This window comes from Haemaphysalis longicornis, unplaced genomic scaffold (genome assembly GCF_048455015.1).
Source record: "Haemaphysalis longicornis isolate Haplotype H1 unplaced genomic scaffold, Haemaphysalis longicornis Haplotype H1 scaffold_2, whole genome shotgun sequence".
NCBI classification, from domain to species: Eukaryota; Metazoa; Arthropoda; class Arachnida; order Ixodida; family Ixodidae; genus Haemaphysalis; species Haemaphysalis longicornis.
Window position 1 is genome coordinate 215,461,195 of NW_027526295.1, and position 19,056 is coordinate 215,480,250.

A 19,056-nucleotide genomic window follows, 5' to 3' on the forward strand; every position below is an offset into this window, starting at 1 on the left:
TGCTTTTAAATATAGTTTTTTCCCTAGAACTGTGGAGGACTCGAATTGTTTGCCGTGTAACATCTTTCATTGTAATAGGTTTCTTGGTGACCTGGAGCGTCATGATGATGATGATGATGATTCCTATTGGTTTCCCCTTTGAAGCGGGGTGATGACATGTCATCTTACCAAAAAGGACTAATATAACCATGTTTTACACTCTTGGTTTAATACTAGCGCTGCTTAGGGCAGGCACTAACGCTTATTAGGCCCGAAATACTTTCTTTTCCCTGTTACAGGTGGTAACTGTCCTAGGCAATGTTCCCCTCTCTGCTCTTCGTCCACCAGCATTCTAATTTTCTTTTCGTCCCCTCGACAGCCTTGAAGTTAACTTCCTCTGTGATACCCTTAAATCCCAGGGCTTCTGGAAGCCCAATATTCCCTTCAAGTAGATTTGGATGGATACCCTCACATTCTGACACTATGTGCCGCATAGTTTCTGTTTCTTTTCCGCAGACCACACATACCCCATCATTTCGTGAATACTTCCCCACAAAACTCTTAGTTCGCAGGCAACCTGCTCTAGCCTCGTCATCGGACTTCATCATCTTCTTTCTTATCTATTGTTTCTTTTGTATTGTTGTCTGTTGTTTTTATAATTGTTTTGATGTATCCGCTCCTGCTTGCGCCAGCACATTGGCCTGCAGTATTGTGAAATAAATGAATAAAATAAGGACGCGCCCAGGGACAATCGAATTGCTCACCTCCACAACTTGAAGCCAGATTCTACCTATCGTCCATACCAACAGATCGTGCCTTCTTGCAAAAAAGACGCGTGAATTACAAAAACATGCACAAAAAAATAAGAGAGCCTGCGATTCACACTTTTTTTAAGTTGGGGACAAGTTTATAAATATCGCTTTTCATCTCGCATACAGACAAAAGTATATTGCCGTGCTACTGCATGTCATGGTTGCCAGCATTATTTTTGGGAGGACCCATACGGCTCGTAGATCTAAAACTTTCAATTTAGAAAGTTCTAGGGTGTTATTTGCAAAACCATTTCTCGTTAAGGTGCTTTAAAGGATGCCCTTTCATTTGGCATAGACAACATATACTCGACAAAAATCGGTTGTCTGTTACTTCAACAATACGGTGGCTCGCACGCATCGAAGATCTTTATTTACCCGTATACCTGTACGATTGTGTTAAGGAAAACCTTTACTAACTACGTAGGAGGAAAATCAGCCCGATACAAAATGACCGACGGACGGAACAGGTAAGGACCAGCTGCGGGTAAACGAATACTTGGAATAATGCCATATTTCCTCTAAAGCTTCCATAAGGAGAGTAACTAATATAGTTTAAAAGAAAATTAGGTAAATTTCGGCGCGGCTGGTATGCGAAGGGGGGTTTACCAGAATGCGAAAGGAGCACAGAACCACTGGGCCACCACAGCTCGATGATTCTAGCTGACCAAAGATATGAACTAAGTGAATGGGTTGAGTCTTTCAAGGAAGCGTATGTTACAGACATGCACGCAGTACCACATGAGAAATTTGAGCGTTGTGCTTACGGAAGTTACAATTAAGTGAATAACACGGCACGTTCCCGCTTTGGGCTTATGTGTAGGACCAACACAGCCGAATGGCCAAGCCTACCAGCAATAGACTCCGACAGACGAGGACAGCGCCGCAGAAGGAAAACGAGCGGACACATGAGTACCACTGTACAGGTGCCGTCAAAAGTAATTAGAACACGGTCTCGTAAATTTACAGGAATTTCTTCTCCCGAAAACTGCCTGGCTGCACTGGTGTGCGTTTAAATGAGTCCTCCTTCCTGTAATCCAGTAATTCCTGTAATTTCTGTAAAGCTTCCTGTAATCCAGTAATAGCTGCTATAAAGCCAGTAAGGCAAATATTTCGCTTTATTTACAAATCCTTGTTCCTATTACTTATGACAGCACCTGTGCACACGCCACCGTAGGAAGCGCGTCATTACCATGCATCGAATGAACTCGCTGCCTTCCACGCGACATTTATTCTGAAAATTTCACCGGAGCGGTGTATGCGGAGATGAGTTTTGAACGGTCGACATCAATAGTAGCTGTGAAAGAGGGAGGCACAGAATACTGGGATATCCGCAGTGCAATTAAACAATTCTCTTTCGCATTCACTACATTGCAAGGAGTGGTTAGGTTCCCTAGAGTTGGTATATCGCCGGTGCAGTTGGTATTTTGCGAGGCTCTTTGTCTGCCGGATTTTCGTGCTCATTGGGGCACCAAGAATCAAGTCTGCGATGCCTAATTGTAGGTTCATGGATGCCAGTCCGGCATCTGGGGCTGGGGCGACGACAGGAGCAGCGGCACCAGCTTATGCGAATGATACGAAGTTGCCTTTTACCACTGCACTAACGGCTCTGAGAACAAATTTGTAGAGCCCGGTCATGAGGGGCCGAGAGGTCTCTACTTTGGCCTGTATATGAGGGGGCGCAGTCACTTCACCGGCCATGAGCACGGTCTGTCGGCCGCTCCAAACGTCCCTGTGAATAGGCACCCCGAACTTGCTAGTTCATTCTAAGCGTAGCAAGCTATATATCTACAGGCGTCGAATAATCCGGTAGAAAATTATTCCCGCATTGAAGTCAGCACTGCGCGACAATTCGATAAAAGATACTCAGAATGAAGCACTTCGTTATAAAGAGGGTTCAGTGTATTTGTCAGTGTGTTCAAGGACGCCTAATTTTAAAGTAAAGCTTTACCAGCCAGGTCGAGTCGAGTGTCGCCGTCGCCAGCTATTTGTCCTTCATTTGACCGAAGCTGCACCGTAGCCTTGGCAACGCAAGACGTGACTCGCCGCGCCGAGCTCCGGCGCAGCCGCGTGCGCTACCTGCCTCCGCAGGCTTAGCGCATGCACTATTCGCATCTCGGTCGCCGCCTGACCACGTGGTTTGCCGCGCGCCTGGCTAAGAGGAGTGCAGGGCTCGCCCAGTCAGTGCGAGCTTCGCCATGGATGAAAGCGAGAGGGACTGTCACTCCTCCGCGCAAAGGACCGTCTCCGGACCGTTGCGCGGGATCGGGAAGCTTTGAGCCGTCGTCGGAAGGCGGCGTCTGACCACCCCGCGGCTATCGCTCAGCAAGCGCTAGAAGCTGCGTCGGAGACTGAGGAAGAACCTAACGACGAGTGTACACCTAAATATAATAACTACAGCTAAATCAAAGGATAACCAAGGTGAACCAACACTTGACCAGGCTAAACCAAGCTTTCGCTTTGCATATCCTGGGTTAGCTAAGCCAGAGTCCTTCACATTGAAGGACTCTGGCTAAGCTAATCCGGCGACATTTTTAACCACAGAGCTGTTCAAGCTTGAGCATGGTAGTTGGCGTTCACAAAAAATACAAAAAAATGAACCCCCCCCCCCCCCTTCGGCGCGAGCTGCCCGACACGACCTTCGCGCTGTGGCACGTGAGCGTGCGGTAGGTGAGGGTCTCCCTGCGTCGTCCAGGTTTCCGCGCGCGCTTTCGCCACGTGAGGAGCTCTCTTCGTCACCGTGTAGCGACCAGCGTGCCACGGGTCCGCCGCGGGCACACGACGACGACGAATCTGTCAAGCCACCCCTTCACTATCTACACGTGGAGCCACAGGACCAGCTGACGAAGGAGTGGAGGTCCACCGAGGCAAGGACGCGCTACAAGTGCATTTGCCCACGAAAGGGATGACGACGATTGCTACTGAATAAAACACTGCAGATACTTTAATGGTCTTTGCTTTACATTGTCACCCGAAACGGCTTTGCACAGCTGGGGTCCAGCTGCTCCCTCTCTCCAGTTATCCGATGTCAGTGTGTGGAAAAGCTAGGTCGACCCCGAGTTCTGCTGTTTCCCCCGCCTTGCACCACTAGTGCAAGCTGCGCCAATTTTTTTCACAACGCCTTGCGAGACTTTTAAATGTTCGCGTTCGCATCGCTCAGCCGCGGTAGTCGTCGTAGCCGCCGTTTTCGCTTGAAATTCTGCTGATACACCGAATTTTATTGTTAAATTAGAAGGGAAGCGACAATGTCGGAACATCAACAATGCTGAAAACGGCCACAACATAACGGAATCTTCCCGTAGCTTTTGCAAGCCCCGATAGTTAGTATGGCTGGTGTTTAACTATATACACCCTCCTCCCTTGGAGCTAATCCCCCACGCGCTACTGCACAAGTCCTACCTGGAAAATTCTTTCTTTGATGGAGCACAGTTTCCCTTTCGGCAGGCGGGCAGCTGGAAAGTGATGAGAAATTTTCGTCCCAACCTTGCTCGAAGTGCCTGCACAATAACAATCAATCAATCAATCAATCAATCAATCAATCAATCAATCAATCAATCAATCAATCAATCAATCAATTGCGTGGCCAGGAAAAGCCGGGGGGGGGCTTTGTGCTGGTGCACGGAAACAAAAACGCACGAAACAAGATGTACATATCTCGCAAAGAAAAAATATAAGGGAAATAGTAGCGGATACACAAGAAGGAAGAAAACTACATATTTTGACATAAGCACACAAATAACACACTTCAAAGCACACACTCATACAAATACGTAATGCCTAACAGTGAGGCATATCTGACTAAAGTAAGACGTGACAATTAAAAAGGGAATAAAAGAGCAAATAACGAAACGATGGCTTGTGCCTATGGCTTATCCGAGTACCGGTTGTACTTGCATTGCAGTGGGAACATAGGGCACAAGACAATCAGACATTTGGGATTGTAGAAGATATCGTGTTTCCTGGTCACCTTCTGCGGCATGTAAAGAGAAAAATGTTGTAGCAGCTCACCACTAGACAGTGTGTCGTGAATAAGTTGAAGGTGGAATAGAATATCAGCCTTATTTTGCCTGGAGGTGAAGCATCATAGCGTAACTGAAAGGGGTGATCCAAGGTTATAATTACTACTATCACGCAAGCGATGGTTGGAGATAAATATAAATTTATTTTGGATCCTTTCGATAAGCATACGGCTTGTTTTGCACGCGCTATTCCAGAATACAGATGCACACTCAAGCTGAGGACGACAAATAGTTGTGTAGAGCTTGAGAAGAGAATTCGACTTCTTGAACTCCTTCGACACGCGACACACAACGCCTAGCGGTCGAAGAGATCTACGAGTAATTATCTGGATATGTGGAGAGAAGCTTAGTTCACTGTCGCCCCGGTCATTACTCTTTACCACACGTGGTAGTAATGCACCGTTGATGTTATAGGAGAGCAAGATGTCAGTTGTTCTTGTGCATGTCGTTACCTTAGTTTTAGATTTGTTGATCAGGAGATTATTGCATGAGCACGAATGCGAAAGGACGAAATTACTTTCTGGGGAGGGGAATAGTTGTCATTATTCGAAACATTTGAATATTTTGACATCATCAAGACATAACAGAAAATTACAATCATTAAATGGTGGTAATTTATGCGATCATTTATACGATCCTTTAAATAGGATCATTTATAGAGATTGAGTAGAGAAGTCGCCCGAGTACTGAGCCCTGAGGAACATCACTGGTGGCCTTATGGGAAAGAGAAGACTTCCCATTTGCACGCGCGAAACGTGACCCATCACATAAATAATTGCATATAAGAGATATGAAGGATGGTTGTATATAACATTGAGACAGTTTTGTAGATAAGAACTCGTGGCAGGCGACGCCAAAAGCCTTGCTCAAATCAAAGTAGACGACATCACGTTGGCCTCTCCCTTGCACAGCTTCCGAAGCATGCAGCATAAAAGCCATGCTGTTATGGTTTTTATACTGAAGTGAGTAGTTTACGCAGTATAGACTCAAACAGTTTAGAAGCAGCCCATAGAATAGATATTAGTCGGTAGTTCAGTACTTGGGGTCAAATTCTGAACCTGACTTAACTACACGAACAACCCTTGCATTCTCCCAACGAGCTGGGAACTTGCCAGCCTTGAGACAAGTTTGAAATACAGTAATACCTCGTTAATTCGAAGTAGTAAAAACCGGGAGATATTTCGGGATAAGCGGATATCCGAGATAAGCAAAGTTGCGCGAATTGCAATGAAATGTTGAGTTTTTTGCAACAAAACCGCTACTACTTACTAGCTCATCAACCGTAGCTTCCAATTTTGGTTTTTAGAAAGGTATGAAAGAGAAAAAAAAAGCATACAAGAGGCGTTCGCCGGCTGGGTTTTATGGCACTGCAATTTTACTTAGCAGGAAAGAACTGCTTAATGTTGGTCTGCTTTGCTATCGCACTCAGGCCTAGTAAGGAGTCATCTAGCTGCTTGACACATTGCATGAGCCGATCTTCCCTCCCGCTGCTCTCCGTTGGGTTTTCCTCCGCACGACACACCTCGATCTTCTAGAACACTTTACCCTATGCACTGTACCTCTGCTCAGAGAGTTGATACTACTCTTATGTACTAACAAAGACAGCTGGGCGAGTTGGTAAGGGCTCTTGGGGAAACAAAAGCGCAAAGAAACAACAACCAGAAGGAACGATTACAACGGGACGGAGCGCTCTGCCTTCGCAGAGCGCAGAGCGTTCTATTTCAAAGGATAGTCTTTTTTGGGCTGTCTATATGTAAATATTTTTGTCTGTCTGTCTGTCTGTCTGTCTGTCTGTCTGTCTGTCTGTCTGTCTGTCTGTCTGTCTGTCTGTCTGTCTGTCTGTCTGTCTGTCAATCGATTCAGCCATCCGGCCAGAGTGAAAAATAATGTACCGGGTATTATATATAGGCAGAACCTGTCCAATCTACCACTGGCATTATCTCAGTATCAGGATTTTAGATTTTATGCTTGAGTGTGTATGCCCTAACCTTATTTATCCGCGTTTCGAGCATATCAAGCTCGGCGGTAAGGATTGCCACGGCACTAAGAATGAGGACAGCGGCGCAGCTGTCAAGGCGCAATAATGTACTCGTAATTCCGCTGTCTTCAAGTTGGCTAAAGATGTGAGAAATATTTAACAAATAGTAATATAAAAATCATATAAGCTGCAGGAGAATACTTGGCAAGCAATGGCGGCAGAAATTAGAGAAAATGTGTTCATGCAACATACGGGTTCACTTATTTGAAAGACCTCCTAATTTTTATAGTCCGTAAGCACTGGTTTATTGTCATTTCTAAATCTTTTGCGTTATAGTTTCTTTAACAGGCTACTTGGTTTATTTTTCCCGCGGTCAAAAATAAATTGAATTTAAAGTCTTTTAATAACGCAACTGATATGTGACCTATAGCCCTATTTCAAGATAGCGTCTCCTCCAAACATAGTTAACTGTCTCGCCCTACGCAACGATGGCGAGATTCTTAGTTATCATCACTAGTCTCAGACACCTTTCTACCCTCCTTCGAGCCACTTTCTCATTTCTAGAAAATGGCATATATCATCAACTCGGTTACCCGTATGAACTGAAGGATCTTCATCGCTTTCTCCTTGTTGCAGACGCTAGGTGCGGGTCCTTCAAGATGAAAGTTCACTCCATCCAGGCCTAAATACCTTAAAAGGACGAGAGTGCTGTGCACGAAGGTTGCTTGGGATTGTTTCGAACGCAGCTGGTTGAGGAGGCTGTTAGTGTGTGCGCCTTCCCCGTAACTGAAGAGAAATTTCAGGTTCCTCTTACGTTTCTTCAAGCTGACCAGGGATCGCAGTATTGCTGCACACATACAAAAAATTAGGCACCCATTACACTTTGCGAAAGTGGACCACCAGCGAAGCTTCAGAAAATACGCATCGCAAGCATGTTAGACAATTACTTGTATTCATTTTTCTTACAGTTTGGTAACAACAGTGGCTATGACTTTGTAATTACTTAATGAACGAGTGAGGACGAGGGTTTTATGTTTGAAGAGAAACATCGAGCTGTCACTTTTCTTCCTCCCGTAGGAGCACATGTATTGAAGGCCAAAGGAAAATCTACAACCTTCGCAACTTCATTGTGAACCACACAATAAAGACAAGTAAATAACACTCGCCATACTGGTAGATTTGTCTTAGCCGGTAATTGCTACATACATACTTTGTTGCGGGCTAGTTTTAATAAAACAAGCTACACCCGTTCCGTAGATGCGTACGTATTGACAGCAGACGGAAACTAACGTTTACAACTTCCCTATGGCGTCTCTAATAACGACAGCTCAATGAAGGTCAGTGTTTCTGTAAAGTCGTCTTAGCGATTACTTGTCATATTACGTTTTTTTGGTGAATCAGCATCATCATCATTACCATCAGCTTACTCCGGTACAGTGCAGGACGAAGGCCTCGACCTCCCACCGCTTCTGTCCTGGCCTGCTCGAGTCCACAGTTTACCCCGGAATTGCTTTATTTCATTTTTCCGTCGCGTTAACGAACTTTCCCTTCTTCTAGACCTTACTCTTAGTATCCACTTTGTTACGATAATTTTCCACCGGTTGTTGGTTCGTCTTTCTACATTGTTTTCCCAAGCCAATTTATTTTTAGCTATTTGCACTATGGTATCCTCTACTGTAGTTTGTTCTCTGATCCAAGTAGCTCGTTTCTTCTCCCTGAGTGTTATTCCTAACACTATCCGTTGCGTGGCCCATTGAGTTGATGTAAGTCTGCTTTCTAGTTGTTTAGTAAGGCACCAAATTTCATCTCCGCATGTCATCACCGGTACTATGAATTGGCATGTAGATTTTCTTTTTAGCAACAGTGGCACCTTACTTTTCATTATTTGGGAGCATTTGCCGACTGCTCTTCTACCCCTACCTATCCTTCGCCGGATTTCTCTCCCGTGGTTGGGGTCAGCACTAACCATCTGCCTGAAGTAGTTACATTCTTTTACTTCTTCTACCCTTTTGTTACGGAACCTGAAGAGGATGTTTTTGGCATGCTTATTTCTCATTACTTTAGATGCATTCGGATTTAGTTTTAGCCCCACGGCCATGCTTTCTGATTGTAGTTACTCAAGCATTGTTTGCGGGTGTTCTGAAGTCCCACTCAGCAAGACTATGCCGTCCACAAGCCTCAAATGGCTCAAGTGTGCCACTTTATCCGGTACCCCATGTTTTTCCAATCATGCTTTCTAAATACGCTCTCCAGACATGCTGTGAACAGTTTTAGGCGAGATGATATTTCCCTGTATCACTCCCTTTCGGATCGGGAATTTATCGCTTTGCATGTGGAGGGTTATCCTGCCCGTGCATTCCTTGCATATGTCTCCTAGAAGTCTTACGTGGGTCTCCTCTATTCTCCCCTCTTTTAGTGCTTCTAGCAGGACTGCGGTGAGTGTGGAATCAAACTCTTTCTCATTACCTATGAATTCCATGTAAAGGAGTTTCGTGTATTCAGTGGATTTTTCTATCACTTGATTGACGACATGGATGTGATCCATGGTTGAGTACCCTTTCCTAAACCCAGCCTGCTCTCAGGATTGATGAGAATCAAGGCTGTCACCTTTGCGGCTAACTATAAGTTTTGGCAAACAGCTTGTAAATAACTGAGAGTAGGCTGATGGGGGTCTGTAATTCTTCGGGTACTCGGGATATCCCATTCAGATGAACAAGAATAATGTCGGCGTTTTTCCAGGCTATGGGCACTTTTTCACTCCTCAAGCATTCCGAAAAGAGTACAGCAAGCATTCCCAGTACAATATCGCCTCCCTCCTTCAAAAGATCGTCGGTTGTGCCGTCGTCACCTGCAGCTTTCCCTGTTGTCGTGCCTTTGAGGGTCTTTCCTAATTCCTGTTTAGTTACTAGTGGGACATCGTACGTTGAGCTTGTACTCTCAGTAGTTTCCCCTGTTCTAGCTTCGCTGGCGTACATTCTGGTGCAGAATCGTTCTGCTACCTGTATTATCCCGTCTTGCACAATACCTAGGTGGTCACTTAAAACGAAGTTTTAAGATTTTAAAACAGCCTGAAGTTGGAAGTTGGAGGGTGGAAGTTCTAAATTTTCGAAAACTTCATCTTAAGTTTTTGTGGAAGCTTTCATGAAACGAGAGTCGAAAGAGAGATGGCTTTGCCAGACGGCGCTTTCGCCGGGGCGGGTTTGTCGGCGGATACAAAAAAAGAATCAAGGAACGAGTCCCTTCCCTGCCTAAACAAGGGTGCACGTACGCGAAGCTTGACTTCATTCAAAACGAAAATCAAAAGTCAACGACCGAAGTGAAACCGCAAAATCACTGATCGAACAAAACGAAACCCTTTCATTTCGCTGAGCTTTAGCGGAAACGCAAATGTCTGGTAGACGTTACTCCAGCAAATTTAGAGGTGAATGGCAGTGTTGCATGATACCAACACAGCGGATGCCAGACGGCAAATCGTGGGGGGGGGGTGTTGAGGATACTTTCCGGCGGGGTGCATGCGGCCTGTGGGCCGCATGTTTTCCACAAAGTTTGTAGATCATTCTTGTGCGATTATTGGGAACATCTAAGTTCTTCAATGGCTGCCCACTCTTCCGCGACGCGAACCCCGCGCGGCCTACCCATGCCACGCTAGAAGGTGAACGGATCGCCATGAGCGAGTGATCGCACCTGCTATATGACGTGATGCTAGCGACGATGCTGACTAGCTCCCAGTGTGTCGTGATATAACGCGACACTTGTGCGCGCGAGCCCGCCCGCGCCAGCTGCAAGCAGCGAGCGACAGCAGCGCCGGACAAGGAGAATCTCCCGGGGAAGGGTGTTCGCGTGCGCCACCACCGACAACGCAAGTCAGCCAATGCATGCTTGGCTCGAAGAAAAATCTAAGCAACTCCAGCCATGAACAATTCCCTGTAAAATTCAATGAACAAGTAGAACTATTTTGGGCAAACAACTGCTTCTTGTACCAGCCGCAAGCGAAAAATATGTACCGTATTTTTCGAATTTAAGCACCCCCCTCCTCCTACTTCCAGAAAAAAAATATCGGGAAAAAAGATCGCATGCGCATCGAAGCACCCCCTATTCTGATAGGAAGTGTGCCTTGCCCAGGCGCGCACGTCCCTTAAAATTTAATAAGACCCAAGCCGCCAACCGGGCTCTCTCGCTGTGTTCTTGGGCCTTTCCCAGAGCCTGAGTCATTTAAAAGAAATGTTTGACGAACAAAAGACAACCTGCTATGGGATACTAAGAGGCGCGTTTCAAACGGGGATACGCACTCGAGTGTTTAGTGAAAGGGGCTGAGTATCAGACTTCAGCGGTGAGTTTACTCTTTCGTCCTACTTTTTTGGTGTTTGCTGAATAAAATATTATTCCTGGCGCCTGTCTGTCTCATCTGTCTGCCGCGAAAAGGGTGTGTGTGTGTATAGGGGGGGGGGGGGGTCATTTCCAATTTTTCGAATCTAAGTACCCTCCCCCTACCTCACTCTGGGCATTGCGGTCTTGAAAAAAAGGATGCTTACAATCGAGTAAATCCGGCATACAGGCACGTGCCAAACCTTGCGGCTTTGCTGTAGTTCCAAATACCCCTTCTTGCTGCTATCTAGTCAAGCGAAGGCGTTCCAATAACGTGACGTCAGCCGGCATGTTACCAATTGAGTAATTTAAAAAAAAACCTGGGTTACGAGTGCTGTCCAAACACGAAACAAAGCTGGGGAATAAGCGTCCCAAATGCCGCTGTTCTAACAAGCTATTGTGCGTTCCACATCTTGTATTCTCATTCCGTTTGCCAGGATAGTCTATACAGCTGCTCTACGAGAAGCCATATGAAACCTGCCAGTACTGAGTGTACTTGAACATGAACAATTACCCTTTTGGGTGAACTTGTGAATGTGTGTGAACCCTTCATTTTCCCCACTCCAACCAGGTCACTTCTACCCCTTTTGAATAATCAGGTGATTACTACAACAGTGAAGCCCCGCTGATACGTTCCCCGGACTTACGACGACCCGCTTCTTACGACGGCTCACCCCGGACTCGGCAAACTTCCCATAGAAACAATGCATTAAAAACCCCGATGATATGACCCTCGGGTGCACACGGTCCGCTTCCTACGACGGACCCTGGAGTGGATAAACCGGCGCTTTTCCCATATTTTACACCGCTTCGCCGCTCGTCCTAACCTTCTTTATTCTCAACCCCGTTTAACTTTGCTTGGTGTGCAAAGGTCCGAAGGCGGGTCAGACCACTTACTGAACAGACGCAAGCAAGCAGGCGGGTACTAGTGAGCGGGAGTTAACCTGCGGCGACGCCATGCTGCAGCAGTACGCCAACGCGACAACCGCTAGAAGTCGAAGTTCAGGTGGCAGGTGGAGCGTGAGCTCCCGTTGAGCCGCCGACGAACGGGAAACATATACGACGCAGCCCCACGGCGATGACCGGACAGCCGCTTTCCCAGCCCGCTCGATCCAAGTTTCTTCCTTTCACGACGCTCTTTTCCCCTATATCTCTGCTCTCTGCTTATCAAAAGCCGCGTTGTCTTTTCTTTGCTAGCGCCTCAATTCACGCGCGGCGGCTGCGAGGGCGGAGCAAAATACAGAATGCGATGGGGGGAGACACGTACCCGTTGGCATCGCCATTTTGGGTCCCTTACTGGCCGCCTCAGCAAGTCACTCTAGCAAGAACGCGCTATAATTTTCGCCGCAACACGGTTTACTCGTGAAGGTTGAATTATCTCATCTATTTCGCGTTGCTGGGTCTTGTGGGAAACGAAAACAGCTATGTGTTGAGCACTATGTTCCAATAGCGATTGAACGGGACCGTTCAAAGATGTCTGCACCCTGTATGGCAAAGCTGTTATTTTGTTAATCTCCGCCTTGTACTATCGTTCGTTTTGCTTGGCCTTGCCAGTTTCACCCTCGCCTTTTCCTCTCTCAATTTGCTCGACCACGTTGGCATTATATCGCGTAGCGCGCGGCTCTTGGCTAGCGGGATAGCTGGACGCCATAAGGGAGGGGGGGGGGGGGGGGGCAAAACATACATGTTCTTTTTTTTTTACCGTGGGATTTCAGCTAAAGGTTCGCAAATACCGCCAGAACGCGCTAAATATAGTAGTTTAAATAAGCTATTAGCTCACCTGCCGCGCGAGACCGTCTACTCAGCGGTATTTACCGGCACCCCGGTCGTACAACACCCCGGTCATGCGAAGCTTTCTCGCTGTCCCTTGAAAGTCGTATTATCGGAGTTCCACTGTACTAGTATTTGCCTTTCTCTTGGCACGGCTTACTGATGAGCGAACCGCCTTTGAGGAAGCCGAATATCACTCAAAGTAGCGCTTAGGAGCTCCATTGCGAAATTCTCTAGTTTTTTTCGTTGAGAAACCATTGAAGCTCACAAGCAGGCATTTGATATGAAATGCGTCGCTTATCTTGCTTTTAGCCGCACTAGATGTCTGATTCATACCAAGATTATTCGAGCGATTCTTTATGACGAGCTTTATGCATTGTTTCAATTCGGAGTTTTTTTAAATATTGGCTGGGAGGGCAACCACTGGAGATGCAAGCGTTAATCCTCTTGACGTCACCGGTGGGATGCTTGATGCTATATCTTGTTGCGCAGTTGACAACAACACGGACCAGATGATGCGACGAACGGTTGAACTTAGTTGATGCTGCACAGTTCACGCCAAATAAGACAGCCATTTTTAATTTTTTAATTCTCAAAAAAATAAAAAATAACAATGTTCGCACACGTATGTGGTGGATTTTCTTTCAGTGCCTAGCCGAAGTTTTTGCAGAACCTCAAGTGAGAGCAAACTCAGCATTTTCCCCCTCTTTCACACCAGTCACTACGACAACCTTTAGATCATGTACAGACCGAAGTTCTGTTAGGAGCTGCGAATTCTGGAGTTTATTTGCCATAAATTTACGTTTGACAGGCTGAGGTTAGAGATGATAGGCTGAATTTAAAGATTGTAGGCTGAATTTAAAGGCTTGCTAAAAAGAACTGCTGGCAAGCGGTTGCAAACATAAAAAGGTACAGCAGAGGGTGGCACAGAAAAGGCAATAGTATTAACATCACAAAGAAAAAAAAAACGAGAATAATTAACAAATCTACCCTACTGCAACTATTTAACCATTTAGCCCTGCTCCCGATTATGAGCTAGGGAGCAGAAACTCCCAGACTTACTAAAGACCTGGAAAAAAATTAGGTAGGCCAAATGAGTTATAAAAAGAATACGTGCGACGCTTATGTGTCAGGAACAACCGTTTTCAGTTGGACGATTGATTGATTGACTGTAGGGTTTAACGCACCGACGCAACGCAGACGATGAGGCGCGCCGTAGTGGAGGGCTCCGGATTAATTTTGACCACCTGGGGATCTTTACCGAGTTGGACGATTGGACGACTTTCTAGCACAAGTTAAGTTGAATAAGCCATGCCGAGCTGTTCACGCGTATGCACTCTAAAAAGTCGCCACAAATGGTCCTAACACCAATGCTTCAGAACGACCCCGTCAGCGTGACCTAAATGTGAGAATTTCGCTAATGACGAGGCCCAGAGTGCCATTACAGCAGAATCTGCGCTAGGACAATAGCGCTCATGCATGCCTTGCAGTGTTGTCCCGGCGCAGAATCTATTTTTTTAGTCTAATCACACGCTGTCTCTCGTCATTCACCAAGTTGGCACATTTGGTCACGCTGACTGAGTAGTTCAGCAGCATTGTGGTTAAGGCCACCCGCGGCGACTGGAGAACTGGCAACCAGGGGAGCCAGTATGATTACAGAATAGCTACAAATAGGCGGGGTTTGAAGTAGAACAACACATGCAGGATAGGAGGAGGAGGAGCAGGAGGAGGAGAACAACGTATACTGGAGTCTATATTGAAGAATGAAAATTATGGAAGAGATAATAAAATTTCTTATGAACGAATGGATCCGAACAGTGCGGGACAAGGGCAGTTGGGACACATAGGGAGGGAGGGCCTTCAGGATTGCAGTAGAAATCAATGCTAATGATGATGCTGAATTGTTCCTAATTTGAAATTTTTGTGGCTAGTTTTTACTACATGTCTCTGGCGCATGGCGTGCAGTTGATGCGTTTTTTTTTTTGCTCTTTCGTCTGAGTTTGTTTGCCCCCATCCGGAGTTGCAGGGCTAGTCGTTAGTGGGTTTCACCTCTTCAGTTTTCACTAAAGCTTTTTCTCTCTTTTTCGACTACACACTCCCCCTTGCGTTTGTTTCAGCGCGCGTATTATTATTTTCTTACCGTCGTACGTCATCGACCAAGGCTAAGCCCGGCATGCCAGGTCACAAAAATGGTCTCCCATGGAAGGCTTGCTAAGTTTCACGTTGTTCTTTTTTTTTTATCCTTTAATCATCCGCTGAACGTGCGCTCTAATAAATGCCGCAGGTGCAGGTTAACTTCCGCGCTACTAAATAACCATTCAGCGCGACCAAGTGTGCGAAGTTGGAGAATGATGAGGCCATGCATGCGATTGAAGTGATAAACAAAAACAAAAACGAATCTGCTCGTGGAGTACAGCACAACTCCATGAATTGCGACTTTTCATCATAATCACACATGCTGAACCTCGTCATTCACCACTTTCGCACAATTGGTCACGCTGATTGGTCGATGCGCCGTCGTGAAGCGCACCCGCGTCGATTTCTCAAGAATGCAATCTTACCATCCTCCCTGTCGCCACCCCGCTTGCGAAATATGTACTTTCCCGTCTTGTTGTTCGTCTCCAGGAACGAGTACACGATGTGCGTACACATGTTGAGCGGCACTGTTCCCGCTGTGAAGCGCAACGAGCCTGGCCGCGCGAAAGCCCGTCCACGGATGAAACACACCACTGGCGCCGGGTCATGGCGCCGGGACTCCCCGCTGCCCTGTTGGAGGTCGTCCCGATCAAAATGTCGTTCCTCGTAGGATCCTACGGGCACGCCGACGCCGCCTGCTGTGTGTGGAGGAAGGTAAGGGGACAAATAAACAGAAAAAATTCACGCATCTCCACGAAGTGAATCATGAGGAGTGGGCGAAGCATTGGGGATCGTTCCTACCGTAAATCACCCGTCAGAGAGTGCTTACTGCTGCTAAAACGATTTCCAATCCAATCCAAACCAATACAACTCTATTTAACCCAATCCAATCCATTTCAATCCAATCTTATCGAATCCAAACCCAAAACCAATTCAACGCTCCTCGCGCATGCGCAGCACGGCTCTCCAGCAGGAGCTCTCTCTCTCTCTCTCTCTCTCTCTCTCTCTCTCTCTCTCTCTCTCTCTCTCTCTCTCTCTCTCTCTCTCTCTCTCTCTCTCTCTCTCTCTCTCTCTCTCTCTCTCTCTCTCTCTCTTTAACCTTTTGCGAACCTTTTATTTTGTTCTTGTTAATCGTTTGTGAACCTTTTGCTCACAGGTGTTTCGATTTACACGGTGCTGTGCCGTGAGCACGGACGCCGGATGCCGGATGGACAAGCCTCTGCCTTAAGGAGTTTCGCCCCTAAAAAATAATTTGCCGTTTCATACTGTGAAGGCGGATGACCAGCGAAGCTGAGGTGACAGAATTTTGAACGAAGGGACGCACTCATTTATTCTCTCGATGGATGTTCATTGAGAGGAACGCTACGCACATGCATTGATTATTTTTTATTTGTGGTTTCATATCCATTCATGTGGACTACTACCGCCTTACCACCCTCACCCGTAGAAGCCGGGTGAAACTAGCCCTCGCGTAGTTTTGACGAGCCCGCAACCGCGAAAGAGGTGAAGGTAAGGTAACTAGGCACTCAAGGAATTAGAACGAGAGAAAAAATTACTCCCACCTCCTCTCGCGGGAACCCCTGTGTAGATGCGACGCATAGGAGGTTCCGTTGTTGTTTCCGTTAGGTTGATTCTCCCATCGTGTGAAACGTGCCGTGAACCCCCTGCCGCGGCTATGACGCAACGTGGACCGGCTATGACGCAACACAATCCAACACAATCCACTTCAATCCAATCCAATCCAAGCCAAGCCAAGCCAAGCCAATCCAATCCAATTCAATGACCCTCGTGAGAGAGTATTCGCTATCGGAGAAGAGAGAGGGTGAACGGCGGAGAGCGCAGCTCGCGCGGCGAGGAGAATGGGGGAGGGGTGTGGACGGACAACAACAACGCCGTTTGAAGGGACAAGGCGAGTGAATGAGATGAAGTCGCATCTAAAAAAAAAAAAAAGACCGGGGCCAGATGAAATACATGCACGATACCGGTCGTACAGCCACAAACTTTTGAGGACCCGTTAGCACGAAGGCAACTGTGAACACACCCGCCGCGGTGGCTCAGTGGCTAAGGCGTTGCGCTGCTGAGCACGAGGTCGCGGGTTCGATTCCCGGCCGCGGCGGCCGCTTTTCTGATGGAGGCGAAAAGCAAAAACGCCCGTGTGTACGAGATTTCGGCGCACGATAAAGATCCCCAGGTGGTCAAAATTAATCCGGAGCCCTCCACTACGGCGCGCCTCATCGCCTGCGTTGCGTCGGCGCGTTAAACCCCACAATCAGATCAATCAACTGTGAACACACAAAATCAAGCAAGCACAGAAACAAACAAACACACATTTAGCGTTCACTACCGTCGTGAGAAAGGAACTAGCTGCGCCTTTGCTTGAAACGTGAACGGAACCCCACAACGAGGGGGTCGTGATCTTTGTTGAGGAGATGAAGAGTTTGTTTCGCCGGGCTGACTGGGAAATTGTAGAAAAAAAGCTACGGTTTTTTATGCGAGAGTTAGATCAAGAGCTCTTCGCTTGCCTTGTTCGTAACTCCCGTACGACAATGGATGAATGTGCGTCTGAGGTGGACGCAATGGAGAAGGCGCTTGAAATTCGTACGATGCAGTACCACCGCGCAGTAAATGCGCTGGTAACTAACATCACCAACGGGGCCATTTTCTCTGAGGCGCTACGCGAGACCATCCGCACAGTGGCAGCGAAGGACTTGCGGAAATGTTTCCCTACGAGGGTGAGGAGGGCGGTTGCCCTTCCGCACTTGTGAGGCGGAACTCGGGAGCAAACCTCGGGGGTCGGCTCGGACGACGTCCAGGCCACGTCGCGGCGATGACAAGCCCTCCAAGCTGAGGGACGCCTAAATCGATCGGCAGGCGATCTCAATAAAGTTGTTCTCACTCACTCACTCTTACTACGCCTTAAAGGGACACTGAAGTGAATTTGTCAAGCTCCCGTTTTTGCTTGCACTGCGTAGACTGGCTCAAATTAGCACACTTTTCATCGTTTATCCGGTTGACAAATCGGTAATTATTTTACAAAGCGCGAAAGAAGAAAAACTACCATGCGCGGTTTGCGGCGGCCGCACCAACTAAGCTGTGACGTTGAGAGGAGGGGGCACCGTGATTGGACGATGCCCAAGGTGAGCAACCAAACAAGTTTCGGTTTCGGTTTCGGTTCTGTAAAACACAACCGGTGGCGTTGTTGGATGGGCATTTTCAATAACTCAGTAATCATCGTACCGCGCTTCTGCCATGTTGTCAGCTGTAAAAATGCATAAAGATAAGCCTCCCAGGACGGCTTGGAATCGTAGCATTCACTAGCCGAGGCCTACGCAGTGCATGGACGCCCTCCGCGTACCCGCAGACGCCCAAATGTCATGCGCTTTTCCCCCATATTTGGAGCTTGCCTCACTCATGCCTGTACCGTAAAAATTTGTTCGCACCAGGCCAAGGGTCTGTTCATTCTGGCCTGTGCCCACTGCCCGCAAGCAGTCGGTGCTTATGGCAACAGCACGCCAACGAGAACTCGCTAGCGCGCCAGTGCCAGCCTGCGCGCGTTCTGTGAACTAGTTCGTGGAGCCATGAACGTTGCGGCCGAAAAAAAAGTGAACTCAATGTAGAAGACATCGGCAGAAAACGAAAAAGTTAACTTAAAAAAAAAAAGCACGTACCCGCGGGGATTCGAACTGGTGACTTGCAAAATACTTACTTCCTAGCGCACCAGACAAGTAGGCCACGCGGGCGGGCTCTGCTTCCACCGGTAATATAGAGTATATATTGTACAACCAGTTTACATTTTTATTTAGTTTTGGCATTTCAAGTAGCTTAGGTGATTATTTGTTGTATTGCGCTCGTGCAGTAAGCGTCCCCCGAGTTTCCACAATAACTCACGTCTAGCAATTGCATTTCGTAGACGGAAAAGCGTTCGCAGATGCGTAGTCGTGCTGCTGACCGCTGTGCTTGTTCGCCCAGCGCGAAAAAGTGCTTCCCGCACCCTATTTTT

General features: G+C 47.2%; 1 protein-coding gene across 1 annotated transcript in view; it reads right to left on the minus strand.

The window, feature by feature from the left end:
* The window catches only part of LOC144168501 (chitotriosidase-1-like), a 61,347-nt gene that overhangs the window by 31,893 nt on the left and 10,398 nt on the right, over positions 1-19,056 (minus strand). Inside the window, exons 2-4 of the mRNA XM_077697471.1 lie at positions 15,482-15,754; positions 7,379-7,632; positions 4,188-4,285 (exon numbers count right to left, since the gene is read on the minus strand). Coding sequence (XP_077553597.1) covers positions 4,188-4,285; positions 7,379-7,632; positions 15,482-15,754 — 625 coding nt within the window. The remainder of the gene's footprint in view (positions 1-4,187; positions 4,286-7,378; positions 7,633-15,481; positions 15,755-19,056) is intronic.